This window comes from Manacus candei, unplaced genomic scaffold, assembly GCF_025592945.1.
Source record: "Manacus candei isolate 608988 ecotype Guabito, Panama unplaced genomic scaffold, ASM2559294v1 h1tg000023l, whole genome shotgun sequence".
NCBI lineage: Eukaryota > Metazoa > Chordata > Aves > Passeriformes > Pipridae > Manacus > Manacus candei.
In genome coordinates this window covers 19,798,996-19,813,375 of record NW_026138071.1, presented here as the reverse complement: position 1 = coordinate 19,813,375, position 14,380 = coordinate 19,798,996, and the positions used below count along the sequence as shown (strand labels likewise).

At 40.3% G+C, this 14,380-nt stretch overlaps 1 protein-coding gene across 5 annotated transcripts in view; it reads right to left on the bottom strand.

Annotated features, from left to right (window-relative positions):
* Positions 1 to 14,380, bottom strand: part of SATB2 (SATB homeobox 2) — a 131,618-nt gene that overhangs the window by 71,324 nt on the left and 45,914 nt on the right. For all 5 annotated transcript variants that reach the window (XM_051787082.1, XM_051787077.1, XM_051787080.1 and 2 more), the window contains one exon: positions 1,428 to 1,554. In XM_051787082.1, coding sequence (XP_051643042.1) covers positions 1,428 to 1,554 — 127 coding nt within the window. The remainder of the gene's footprint in view (positions 1 to 1,427; positions 1,555 to 14,380) is intronic.

Sequence of the window (14,380 nt, the reverse complement as noted above, 5' to 3'; positions counted from 1 at the left end):
TTTCTACCAAAGAGAATTAATGGATGTTCTCCAATCAACCTCTGAGGGGGTTCTGCCTTCTGTCCTTACAGCCTGGTTTGTCCCTCAGAGCTGGATGTTCAGTTGTGCTTGAGGAGTTCAAGTAGTCAGTGATCATCTTTATCTCAAAGTCATGGGCTATCTTTTACTTACATCACATCCAGGCATTCAGGCATTTTGAAGAAAAAGAATGAGACCCTAATCTTGGATTGATACCCTTTGCTAATACAAATGTGACAATAGGCTAGATGGACTCCTGGTAGCTCACACTTCTGACAAAATGCATTACTGCACTCCAGTTTCATAGCAGCTATAGAGTCTAGATGCTCTTTTACAACTATGTAGCAGAGATGCAGTCTAGCTGAAAAATGACAACGGTATATAAAACTGAGGAAAGACCTGTTCATGGGAATTGAAAACCTCAAGCACCATCACAGATATAACAGGAAAGAAATGTTCTTGTCTGGGAGTTTAATGTCAGTGAGGCACCAACTGCTTGCAAATTCTAAATTGAATCAAACAGTTGGAGGGTATGTACCTGCCACCAAAAGGACACACACGTGTCCCCGTGGACCCTTCTTCTGTTCAAGCCAGATCTTCAAAGAACTGTTGGCAATTTATTCCAGACTTATTTTTTACTCTTTCCTCTGGCATGTCCTGGCCATACAGCTCCAGCAGGCTGTACAATGTAGGCTTACCAGCATGACCAGAGTACACCATGCACTGCAAGGGACCTGTCACACCTCCTTACATCAGTAACTATTTGAGAACTCTTCTGAAGGCCAACAGAAAGAAAAGGGAAGAAGAAAGGGGGGGTAGGGGGAAAGCAGGAGGAAGGGAGGGCAAATAAGTGTAAAAGCGGAGTGAGTTTTTGCTTTGCTAATCAGCACTGGTATTCAGGGAAGGAAAATATTTGCCAAATGCCAAATGCAGCTGCAGTGACATTTTCCTTCCTTGTCTTCTTTTTGCTGGGAAGACCACTGGAGAAAAAAAGAAAAGTCAGAAAAGCTCCCCTCCTCCCCATCTCAGCAACTGGCAGTAGAAGACTTGGATTCTCACAATGTAGCCCCTAGAAAAAGGCAAGGAGTTTATTATTTGATACAATTAGACCTTAAGAATCCATTAAATTAGGGACTGTCAAAAGGTCTGCCTTTAAAAGCCCCATAAACTTGATTGAGTTTCTGCCCTTCCCCTCTCTGCTACCATATTGCTACTTCAGAACACATACAATATCAGTTGGAACATGCACCAAAAAGCTGCCAGGTGACCCACCCTTCTCTTCATTTTCTTTTCATTTCATCAAAAGACCTGAAATTAATGAAGACAGGATGTGCTAATCTCTGTAGTAATGCTGTAACCGACAGAGCAGCTCAGAGAATAGAGAAGGACAGATGTTCAGAAACACCCACCTTTGTAATTGGATTTTCAATGTCACAACATGATAGACATCTTGTAGCATGTCGGCTACTGTCGCATCTGGTGCATCAGTCACATAACTGAGAGGCAGGGGATTCCACCTCCCAAGCTTGATTATTCCTGAAAAGAAAACAAAAAATTCATACTTTATATTTTACCAGCCATTTACTAAACCCTTTGATAACATTGCTTGTTCCCAAGATTCAAGGTCTGCCTTGAGGTTTATTGTACTCTTGCCCAGAAAGATGCGTTCTGCTGAATCCTGAAACAAACAATGGAGAAGAGCAAGAATAGATTTTAAATTCTTAACAGACAGTGGCTGACACAGTCCTGGCTCTTAAATTACTTCAAGGAAGCACAGGAGACTTCCTCCCTTCACATCTTCCATCATCCCACTAGAGCCTAGTTCTCTAATTTAGAATAAGCTTTAAATACTCTCTAGCCCTGATTTTTCAGTCTAGAAAAACCTTTCAGTAAATAAATGCATTACTTTTGACTTGGACAGGAAAATTCCTGTGTGTGGGCTTTCAGCACACAGTTACAATCTAAGCATGGTACAATTCCCAGTGGATGGATGCCACTGCAAACCCACCAAGTAGGAAGAGTTCACTCCCAGATACAAGTTGCACTATGCAGACAGTTGTTTTTCTTTGCGAAAAAAAAAACACCCAAACCCAAATGACTGTGAGCTGCTGACCGCAGATCTAAAATAGAATTTTGGGGGCGAGGGAGAATGCTGTAAGTTCTATTTCTACTTCTGCTCATTCTTTAATAGGGATCATCACCTCTTTTGGATGAGCTTGTCACAAAGACTGTAAACTTGGATGGTAAACCATTTGGTGCAGAGGTATTATTTCTGTTTAGACAATTGCAGAGGGCCCACCCACACCAAAAACAATGACTAACACCCAGGAATGACTTCCAGGAAGACACCAAACAAAGAAAGCCACAGTGCCATTTTACATGACAGCAAAGCAGTTCAACCTTGTTCTGCACTATTGCCACTACTGTTTTTATTCCCTCCTTCATCGTGTTCCCATTGCCCTGCCGTTCTGCTCATTTAACTTTCCTCAGCTCAGCCCTACAAGACACATTCTCCCACTTAAACTGATGCCTTTTGAAGTTTCCTTATATACTGTTGGATTTTGGAAAAGACATCCATAAACTCAACTGCCAGAAAGACACTAACACACTAATACAGGAGAAAACTACTTCTGCAATAACAGGTTGCACCAAGAGCTCTTCTTGAGCATCTGAAAGGATGATGTGATGCCAAGAAACTTCAGCTTTCTCCTCCTCACTTTCTACTCCCAGTTCTTCACCATCTCTGGAACTATCAAACCGAAATAAATGACAACAGCTTTTTAACCTGATCTCCCAAACATGATCACAAAATAAATACCGCACTGAAACAATGAAACAAAGCTTCTTGCACAGAGACAATAACAGAACAAAATGAGCCCGTGAAGTACCTGCAGTGGAATATTTTTTCCCCATTCCTACGCAGATCGAAGAGGAAATAATTTTAGTACAACTCCTTTTCCATAGCACTTAAATCTTTGCATTTACCACTGATGTACTGCTTTGCAAGGCTTCTGTCAGCACATACTGAAAGAAGCTGGAAGTGACCTAGTTCATCCTCAGTGGTACAAAGTTTCACTGTAACATATTGGTACAGACAGGCTAATATTTCCAGAGCAGATTAGAAAGTTTTTGTCAAGGAGAGATATTGTCCAAATGAAACAAAAAGTTACTAAGTGTTGCTTGATATCCAATGCTTGAAAATGGGACATAAACAGAACAAAAACATTTAAATGATGCACTGTTTCAGTATTAAGATTTAACAATCTGGTGCTGAATATGCTGCAGTATAAATAGTGCCTGGACTCAGATCCAGTAGAGTAACACACAGCACTCATTCACAGCACCGTATGTCTCCATTGCTGGTTCCTTGAGTCATATTCCACTTGCCAAGAAAAGCTGTTTTTCTTAAGGGGATAGTTTACTTAATGTTATCTCTGGTGACAACAAGAAATGCATATAGTACAGCATATATTAGTCATGAAATGAGCATCAAGGGTCCACTGAGTGAAATACATGCTGGGAAAACACAGTTTAGCTGCTGACTTCCTTCACCCCCTTCTGCTATATAATAATTTAAAGCAAAATCACCTAAAAATCCAGAAATCTATACTGGCTTCACAGAACACTTGGCTTCCTATGTTTAACCACGCCAAGTTTTCATGTAATTGAAAAAATAAGCATCATATGTGCCCCATAAGTCACATCTAAATTGTTAATATTTTACAAGAGGCTTTATTTTTCATTCAATTAAGGAAAGCACTCAGAGAGCACACCATCTGCAACTGCTCAGGCCTGGCAACGCTGGCAAGGGACAAAGAGATGGTTGGGGGGGCACTGAAGCAACTAAAGGTGTCCCCAGACTAAAAAAGTTTAAAGAGAAAAACCCCAGCGCATCCAGAGCGCACCACGGGAAATACTGTGCAAATTGCTTTACAGGAATGTCTGCTACTACTGGAAGGTAGGCAGTTTCGTTTTTTTTTTTTTTTCTTAATCCTCCTCTACAACTGGAGAGGAAATTGTTTTGGCTGGATTTAAGCAAACACAGGTGTTACCATAATGCTCGGTGCCTCTGCACGTTAACACCTGCTGCGAGTCCTTTACTCTGTGTTACAGCGCTGCTGATGTCCGCTGTTTTTTCAGCCGGCGTGATGTGACGTGTGAAATACTTTTTCCAGAGCACATTAAGCTGGTCCAAACCATAGCCAGAAGCCATGGTTTCCATTCAGCTCCTCAGCAGACTTCACAGGTGCATATTTCATGGCACCAACACTGTACTTAAGGAAACTCTTGGGCTGTGATTGGGAAGATGATGCCAGCTTGTTGAGTAAATGTCTTCTCTGCATGCTAGAACACATCTCTGAATGAATCCTCAGCAAAAACTGAGTGGACCAAAATTTGCTCACTAAAAAGGTCTCTTCTCATCCAGGACTGAGTGTTTTCAGTATAACAGCAACTCCAGAATGAAAACAGCCTGGTAGAAAGAGGTTACTTTGACATACACATTTTTTATTGTTCCTCACATTGACTCCAAACAGTACAGCTCAGGACTTTAAAGAAACCACTTTAACTGGCCCGTTTGAGCTTTTGTCCTACCACAAGTGAGACTTGGGAGTGGGGACAGGAACGAGTAAAGGTCACTGTGTTATTAATGAATATACTACTGCTCTGGGAGTATCACTCTTCTGTCAGCTCCAGACCTTCTCAAAATTATGTGTGGATAATGCAGAGCAGATCAGACTGCTCGGGAAATCCAAAAACACATCTTCCCCGAGTTTCCAGAACTTGTCTGTTAATGAATTTCATTCTCTTTCCTGTATCAGTAGGGACTTTTTCCTGTGAGAGTTTTTTGAAGGGAAAGTTCAACAAATTTAAATACTTGCACACACTCAAAAAATGGCCATACACTAGAACAGCTCCCAAGAACTCATCTAGAAGTGGCTCAATGCAGCCCAGGCCAGTTAGGCAAATAGAAACAATAAAGAGACCAGTTTTTTCAATAGATTTTTTTTCAAAACTACTTTAGAAGAAATTTTTTATTGACACTGGCTGTTGGTTCTTGAACAGCATGTACTTCTGTAGTTAGGTCTTTTATTAACTTAAGCCTCAGTTTCATTAAAATGGAGGCAGGGAAAAAGGGCAGAGTAACTTAGTTTGAAATTTGCATAACTCCCTTTACCCGCAAGAAGAGCAGTGGGCAAACTTCTACAAGTTCGAGTGTCAGGTTTGCATGTAACAACCACTGCAATTCACTGCTGTCATTCCACTTAGGCCAGTGATGTGGCACCCTGACAGGGTGCTTTTAATTTAGTTTCATTTAAAATGCAGCTCCTTTGGAGAAGAAAGTGATAACTATGCAAGTGAGAGCAGAACAACACATTGAACAGAAGCCTTGACCTGCTACAACATGGCTGATCTCTCTACTGAGCAGAACTCAGAGCTTTTTTACAGTATCACCTGAAAGAGTGATGCATCTAAAGCACTGGGATTATTCCTGGAACTTCATCCTAATGAGATGGGAACTGAATGGATGCAAGGCTGAGGCTAAAGAAGACTTCCAGAATAACTACTTTCATCAGGAGCATAAACATCGAAAGACAAAAAGCTGCTTTCTAGAAAAATACAGCTAAGCTGGCAATCCCTTTTCATTATTATGTAGCTTATACCGTCCCACAAAAATTATTTATCTGTCTGGGCTAGAAGCCTCATTTGTCTTTGCAAACAGAAAGATAGCCACACAGTACACTCATTCTAAGAATGCCACATCTGGAGTTTAGAACACATCATAGTCTAGCTATGACACTTGGTCATAAACACAATGAGGGCCGGGTCCTGCATCTCCCAGTCACCTGCACAGGTAACTTTTAATCTGATAGCCCCATGGTAATTACTGAGGCACCTCAGGTATCCTTCAATGCATCACTGCTGTAAAATCAAACTGTTAAAATGGGGCATTTTCCAAATTCCTTTTTGCGGCTACACAGAGCAAACAGGACGAGAACATGCCTCATCCTGTCACTGGCTCCCTTCAAACTATTCCCTGCTCCCACCATGATTATACTCCTGATTTTACCTTTCACAAGTTATGAGCCTACCTGAGTTACATCTTAAATGGATACTTGTAGTATTAATGCAAATGCATACACAGGATTAATGCAATTTATTTAAAATGCTAATCTGCCAGGGTTAAAATTAAGTCATGGGATCAAATGAAGGACATTTTGGAAGTTCCTATTAGCATCACCACGCCCTCCTCAACATGTTTTCTGGAGACAGAAAATGAATCATGAGTAATACATGCTCAAATACATACAGAGAGGGAAAGAGAAGGAATTTTGCGTTCTTTGGCTAAAGGGGAAAAAAGAAGGATAGCAAAGAATACTGATTCCTTACCAAATATTGTTAAGAAAAACACTTATTAACACTAAACAGACTATTTGAATCCCTGATGCACCACACCAAAAACTCCCATTTTCTACAGCCTAAGCCAATATAACCTGCTGAGACTCATATAGGGTGAGGTGTTCAAGCAGGTGATTGCTCTCCTTGTGGACTGACGGACACAGTCAGGCTGGAAGCTGGCGAAGTGCAAATCCTGTTTCTTACATTACAGCTCCATGTTCACTAACGTTGCAGGCTGTAACAGAACTGCTACATCCAGCTCAGACAACAACACGTGCCTGTACAGCCAGACTCGGCACAGCACGGCGTCTGTGTGATCTTCGGAAAGGCAGAGGGAGTAGGCAGTGCCCAACCCGGCATGAGATCTCCTGGGCTATATTTACTACTCCAAAATATACTGAGCAAGTTTGAATCTCAAGTGTTATACCAGACCACAGCCATGGTTCACGTTGCTGTGGCGTTCCAGAGCTGTACTAGGTATCTTAGAATTTGCTTCCTTGCATTCCAGGGACTCTAGGATCACAGCCCAAGAGTGCTGGACTGCAAACACAGGGCTGGATGAAGAACACAACCAACATTTGCTGCTGCCTTGTGAATTCAATCAAGTAGTTTTGATCACATCTTACTTTTTAACAGCTCTTATCAAATCAACACAACAGACATTCAAAAGAAACTGCAGATTAACATTAGCACCCAAATACTTTTGATTCCTTTTACAACTCCAAATGAAAGACCTCAATGAGACATGCAATAAAAGCTCCACTTCTGGGACTATCAAGCCATTTCTCTATCAGCCAATACTGCAGGGCTTCCTACGAGATGGGAAGGCTCTTGTGACATTGATTGCATCTGGCTATCCTCTTCAGAGGCATCTTGTCCCTACGCTTTAGCATGTAATTTTCCTTTGTTCAGCTGTGCTTTGTTACAGAAATTAAAAACTGGCTGTCCTATGTAATAAGTACATAGAATTATTTATCCATAAATCAGTTTGCAGGAAATCACTACCCTGCAGCACATAATAACTCAGCCTGTGTTTCTAACCTCTACCCTGGCTGTAGTATATCATCAAACTGTAACAACATAAAGCCATAATTTGTAGTTATTATTGTTAATCCAGCAAAGGGAATGACTTTTCAAGCAGAAAGGATAAAAAAGCAACAGGAAAAATTTAAAAAAAAAAACTCTGACCATATTAATTTTTGTATTATATTATTGAGCTGCCTTTTCCATCTCTTTGGGAAATTTAAAAAAATATTATGCTGCCTTTGCCCATCATTATAAGGGTGCCCATATTCTCGTACTGAATTTCAGTCAGTGATATATGGGGGCAATAGATGGGAAAAATAATCAGCATAACCCTCCCCTGTACTTCTAAAGCGCCTCACATCAAAGGGTCCCAACACACTTTAAAAACATTAATTAATTGAACTTTGCACATCCCTGTGAGGTAGACTGTATTATGTCAATTGACATATCGGTGATTTAGTGATTGAAAGCACACAATGCACATAATCCTATGTTTACATCAATACAAAAGAATCCCCCTCCTTCCTCGTTTCAGTCCATAATAAATAATTCAGTGAGAGAACAGGAATAAACTATGTGATTACACTGTGATGTACACATCCACAAATCAACAGGAACACCCACACTCCCTGAATGACGAACACTCCACCCCAGCTCATGAGGCTTGTGCAACTTCAGGGCTCTGCACAAAAGGGTGACTTTCACCCAAGGGGAACGCAGAGCCCAGCTACTTGAAGTTCTGGTAGCACAAAGTCCCTTGTACTGTTGTTGCTGGAAGTCTTCATTTTGCTGTTTTAAAATGCTGTCACAAACCCTGTGTACCATAGTTTACAGAACGAAATTTTGTGCTGCAACAACATGTCCAAGAGCTGGGCAATTTAAACACTCATATCTAGCCTTTTTAGCTTGCACAGTTGTATCAATACACAGACTTGAACACAGACATTTTCATTATTATGTATGATATTTGTATGATTATATATCAAAATGTTTATAGAAACATGGGTGTGACTATCAAGAGAAAGACTGTTAGTGTTACAAGGTTTATGTATTTCAGAGTACATTCACAGATGAAAATCTCTTTGATACATGAAGCTTGGTTTGAGTTTTCAATTTTTTGAATGCTAGTATTGCCCATTCCTTTCCTCCAGCATGACTGTACTCAAGTATTTGACTTAAATAACATACAGTAAACAGTTTGATGCCTTGTAATTCTACATATCAAGTTTACATTTTACAGTGAAAAGATTGTGCCTCATGTAATAGATGCTGCTTCACATTTGGGAAACGTTATGTGAGGACCCTGACTTTTATTAGATTAATTTAATATAAGCACTAAGTTACTAGACTAAATTAATAAAGATCTTCTTAAAAAAAAAAAAAAGAGGGGAAGAGAGCGAGAGCGAACAGAATGAACCCACAAATTAAATAAAATTTTCTGGAGCTTGTTATTTTGGAAGTCTTTATTTAATTTTCCAACCCCCTATTCTGTTTGAAAAAAAAGTAAATAATTAGTAAGGAAAGAGGAAAAAAAAAAGGTTGATGTTATTTACTTCAGGGGATTATTTTTAAAATATGATAGAACAGGAATACCACAAATAAATAGAAGGGCGAGGAAGCAAAGGAAGTACTAACTATTAAAAAAAAACAAAACAACAGGCCATTCATTTCAGGGTTGGACTCGATGATCCTTGTGAGTCCCTTCCAACTAAGAAAATATCCTGTGATTCTGAAGGGTTTTTTACATTTTCTGTGTTACTTTTAAAACCATTGCCTCCATTGAAGAAAACCACATTTAGTCCAGCATAACATCTCTCTTTTGTCATTTTTGGGATAAGTCTGCACTTACCTTGGACAGTAAGAATATGAATAAAGAGAGAAAAGTCCTCTTCTTCTTTCTTTTGTCTGAGAAAGAGAACCACTCCCCTGAACATCACTTCCATGGCACGAATACAAAGTCTTTTCAGTCATGACAACTCATGACAGAAAGGCTACTGGATCCAGGATATTAAGCAGCTCTTAGGAGGTGTCTTTCATAACTCTGTAAGCTTGGACCTCAGCCTCACCCTCCACCAGGCTGCCCTCTCCTGAGAGGCACTGTCACAGTGGGGCTACTGTTCTCAGCAGTATTATTCAGTAGCCCCAGCACCCATAGGATTGCAGCACCTGCTCCGTCACTAACATCAGCCCCACATAACACCCAAAGCGTGGCACTCTCCCAGTTTTGCATGAAATTACTGTCTTTTGGGCAACCTGTACTCTTACATTAAGATCATTCCCAGCTCAGTCCTGGGGCACCTGAGCTTGCTCAGCTGCACAGGAGCACAGGCTGTGTCTCCTCCCAGGGAGCAGTGGCTGCTGAATGCCTTTGAAATCCAGACCAGGAGTGTCACAACTCAGCTTATTCCCTGATCAAAGAGTTTCCTTAGCTGCTACCATGCCTGGAGGTTTGCTTTGTTATCTTAAAACCATGAATGTTCCTTTTCCTTTGGACAACAGCTGTCTCTCCTCCAGTCTCAGGCTCCCTGTCAAAACATGTGGCTTCTCTGCCATCCCAGCCTGGCACCAGGACCTGTCTATAACTTAGTGCCTCCCAGAGAGCCAACATAGGCAGATACTCCTAGTGGAGACCTGTAACGTGCTTCCACCTCAGCCTTACAGACTGAGAAGTCTGTAGGGGTTTCAGTGTATTTGCCTCAGTTGCTAAGGAACATGAATGCAAGTGTACTCAACAGGCGGTGCTTTTCTCCACTGCACATGCTCTTCAACAGCCACAAACAATGCCTGAATCAGCTTGTCCCAAATTTTGGACCCAGTGACCATATTGCCACCTCACTACTTACAAGGGGCTGCACAGGAGTAAAAGAACCAGAACTTTACACCAACATTTGCTGTCCAATTTTTTTTGTCAGCTTTCTGCCAGCCCAGTGTCACCAACACAACCTGCTCCACAACACCTCCAGCAAGAAAAGGGCATTTGGGCAGACAGCCTTTGGTCCCCACCCTCCAGAAGCCTTTATCAGATTTTATAAGATGTTTTTGAATGGATAAGAGGAAAGGTAGAAGATGTTTTCCTTCTTTGGGGAAAAACCTGCATCTGTTTTTACAAAGATGCCAATGCCCAAACTCCTTCAATTCACCCAGCTTCAGTGCTTGCCTATAAGCTTCACATGGAAAGACAGTCCACTGAGCAGGAAAAACAGCACAGTAACATGGAATTGCAGATGAATACATAAAACACATTTTAAAGGTTATAAAAGAGTACTGCTAACAGGACATTGTGGAGGATAATAGGCTTAGAATTAAGCCTACAGACATTGTTTGGCCTTGTATGAATCTGAATATCCTGCCTACTCACAGCAACAGTTACAGGGAGCACAGAAAGTCTGGCTCAGACTGCAGACATACAGTAGCCAACTATCTTTGTGTTGAGTCAACTACAAGTAGATTTGAAAATTCATGGGTCTCAAGTCCAAAGAAAAATAAGGGCACACAGCATGCTGTGCTGCACAAACAAACCCCTAAACTGAATGCAGATTCAGATTCTGGCCTATGTAGTTTAACAGCTTAATCTCTTTAGTTTAAGATTTGTGTCTTGGGGCTTTCCTTATGCTGTATAAAGACTAGCAGAATGTTTTTTTCACTAAATTACTACTTTTGGCTTGCCTTCTGTCTTTTCTTTCCTCCCACCAGACATTCAGTTCTTGACTTCCATGAGAAAAAAACAACATGAACAACTGAAAAACTAGTAGGACAGCATCTAACTAGCAGGATAGAAAAGCATGTATTGCTGAAGAAACAGAGGGATTGAAGACTTTGCTGATAACCTCGAACAACTGCTTCCACTAATTCAACATGAATACAGCATGTGAAGATCCAGTTGCTGTTACCTTTGCAATTTGACTCAGTAGTCCTCTGCTCTCTGTAGCTGCATTACTATAAGAATATGTCCAGATCCCTACAATGTCATTAGGCTTGATCACAGTACCTTTAATTACATTCAGTTAAGAACTGGATCCACCATGAAGCAGTGAACAAGGGAGGTAACACTTGCATTCTAGCATTTTTATATTAAAAAATTTTATGGAAGCAAAATTATCCTTGTAAATGTGTATGCACACATATATTTAAGAATATACAACAGACCTAAGATTGAGGGTTTGTGGATATTTAGGCTCAGGTCTCACTCATAGCTCACAAACAGGTAAAAGGTAACTTTAACCTTCCCTTACAAATTGATAGACTCAAGAGAGACAGAGAATAGTGTCTTTAAGGTTTCAGAATTTCTTTTCAAAATACATTTTAATAACCCTAGTTCCTAATTTGGACAGCATTGCAAATTCAGATACATTCAATTAAATTAAATGAGAAATTCTCCTTCGTTGACACTTATTTTAGTTGATAATCTGATCTCAAATTCCCCATCTCCCTCTTTTCTTCCCAGGAAGAGCAAAAAAATTCTGCATTTCTGACAAGTCTAAATAAAGCTTTGCTGGTTACTGAACTATGCTACATTTCCTATCAAGAGAAAACAAAAGCGGGAAAAAAAAAAAAGACTAGTTCACCACTAGAGGAGATGACTCAGAGCAAGCAGGAACTGTTACCAGATTCAGAAAAAATAGTTTTCCCTTGTACTGTTGAGCCCACACTAATGCTGAGATGAACCTAGATTTGCTTTCTTAGCCCACATCTTCCTAGAACTGCACCTAATTTCTTACGAAGCCACCAGATCCTTTTTGGATCCTGCCAGCAATTTCAACTTCACGTTAGTCACTTTGTGAACAAGAGATCGAAAGACAGAAAGGACTATTTTTTTAATTTAAATGATAAATTTCTGTGAACATGGCAAAGACTGGAAAGAGTTATTCGTGTTTTGGATCTGGAGGTTTGCAGCACACACACATAATGCTTTGAAACCTTTCCAGTTTACCGCTTCTTTAGTAGCAGCTAAATGATTCTCATGTAATCACAGCATATAGAAATTGTGGAGCTGCTACAAAGGAAAAGAAATCTATCCCAGCCAAAACCAGCAAGAGAGTTTAAGGGACACCCTCAGAGACTACAAGATTCAAGAGCCTTAAGCACTGGTGGCACTGCAAACACCCTTGTGAGATGGGGGAGAGCTCTAGGACCTCCTGAGATTCATCCTCCAGAAAGCAGCTCACACTGCTTCACCACCCACCAAGCTGGCAGACAGCACACCAGCACCCTCAGGCCTCTTTTCTTTTTTTTTTTTTTGGTTGTGGCACTGCAGATACCTTAAGAGATAGATTATCCCAACAGTCCCAGTGATGGGTCTTCCGGTGAAAGAAACTGTTGTTTAATACTAGTAATTGCATACTAAACCAATTTCTGTACCAGAACTCTATTCCTCCAGAGCTCAGTGCTCTCACCACTTCTTTCTCTTTCCTAAACTCTACCTCATGTTCAAATCAAAGAGATCAAAAATGCTGTATGGTGGTATTTCAAGAAAAAAAGGGAGGACAGACTGTCATTTCTAATCATCTCTCAAGCCCTGGGTGTCTTGGGCCCACTAGTGCATGGCTTCTACATGTGTGTAAGCAGAAAAGGAAGCCAGAGGCCAATTCACAGTTCCAGGAAATATAACTAAATAAAGATACACTGGGATGATGCCTTACTCAGAACATGGCACCAATATTGGAAAATCTCTGGAATCTACCAGAGATGCCATTTCACCGTAAGGTACAACCTATACTGCTGCCAGCATTCTCTTCAGTATCACAAATATATAATACCTGACTGGGGATTTCAACTAATAATACTGTGATAAAGGAGAAAATAAGATATAAATAACTACTTCACAAAGTGTTATGTTAGGAAGACAAAGATCCTGCATGCATGTGTATTCTTGAAAGAATAGGCCAAATGACCACCCAATAAATCCAGATGTATTTTCTCATCCTTACTTGCACAGTGAACCAGAGCAGACCTCAACACTGAGAAAGCATTACTAGCACAACACAGCAAGGCAGCTTTGGGAAGTTTATCGTTTTCACAATCTGATTGATTTCAAAGGTCACCCTGGAGGAAAAGCCTCAATCTGGTTTCTGCCGACACAGTCAGTTCCCACAGCCAATAACTATTCTCTGCTCTTGGCACTCACTCAGGTGGTGGGACGTGGGTTGCACGGTGGGTATCTGCATCTTAATGAAAGTCTATTTTACTCCCCCAAAGTCTATTGTTCATTTGGAAACATGGAGTATTACTGGTTGTTTCATACTGCAGGTCTTAAGACAGGTATAAACTGCAAAGAAATATGAAGCCTTTCTGAGTAAGTAGAAACTTTATAACTAAAGTATTATCCTAAAAGTCTGAGATGCCTAAAGTAATAAAATAATTCAGACTTTAAACCATTTTAAATTTCTTCTTTTTCTAATCAGCAAAAAAACCCACAACACCCTCCTCTCTTCATTTGACATCTGAGTGTATGATGGATGAAAATCCAATCAGGGGAGCCTATCAGCACTAAAACAGCTCTTATCTTCCCCAGGTGATGGCCCTGGTTTACAGTTTACTGCAGAACAACTCATTTGAAAAGCTCACGCAACAAAGGTCCCAGTCAGTGTGATCTGTCCTCACTATAGTGCAGATGAAAAAGGTCAAAGCCACAACATTAAAATTGTAGTCTAGGAGAATAAAAATAAATATTAAATAAAATGGATAAATTATAGATTAATCTAAAAGTTTTTGTGAGAAATGGCTTCCTCTAGATACACTATTCTAGACTAAACATGTTGTTCTCATAAAATTTGAGAAGTTGTTCAATCAAGACATGCTTAAAATTAAGTTCTACCCAATCTTCCCAATTAGGAATAATTTTATTCCTGGAGGCTCAAAATAGCGGCCTCTGTTACCTCCTTTACCTACTCTGAGGTGAAATGTTTCTCATTGCATATTCAAAGAAGAGAACTGAAGA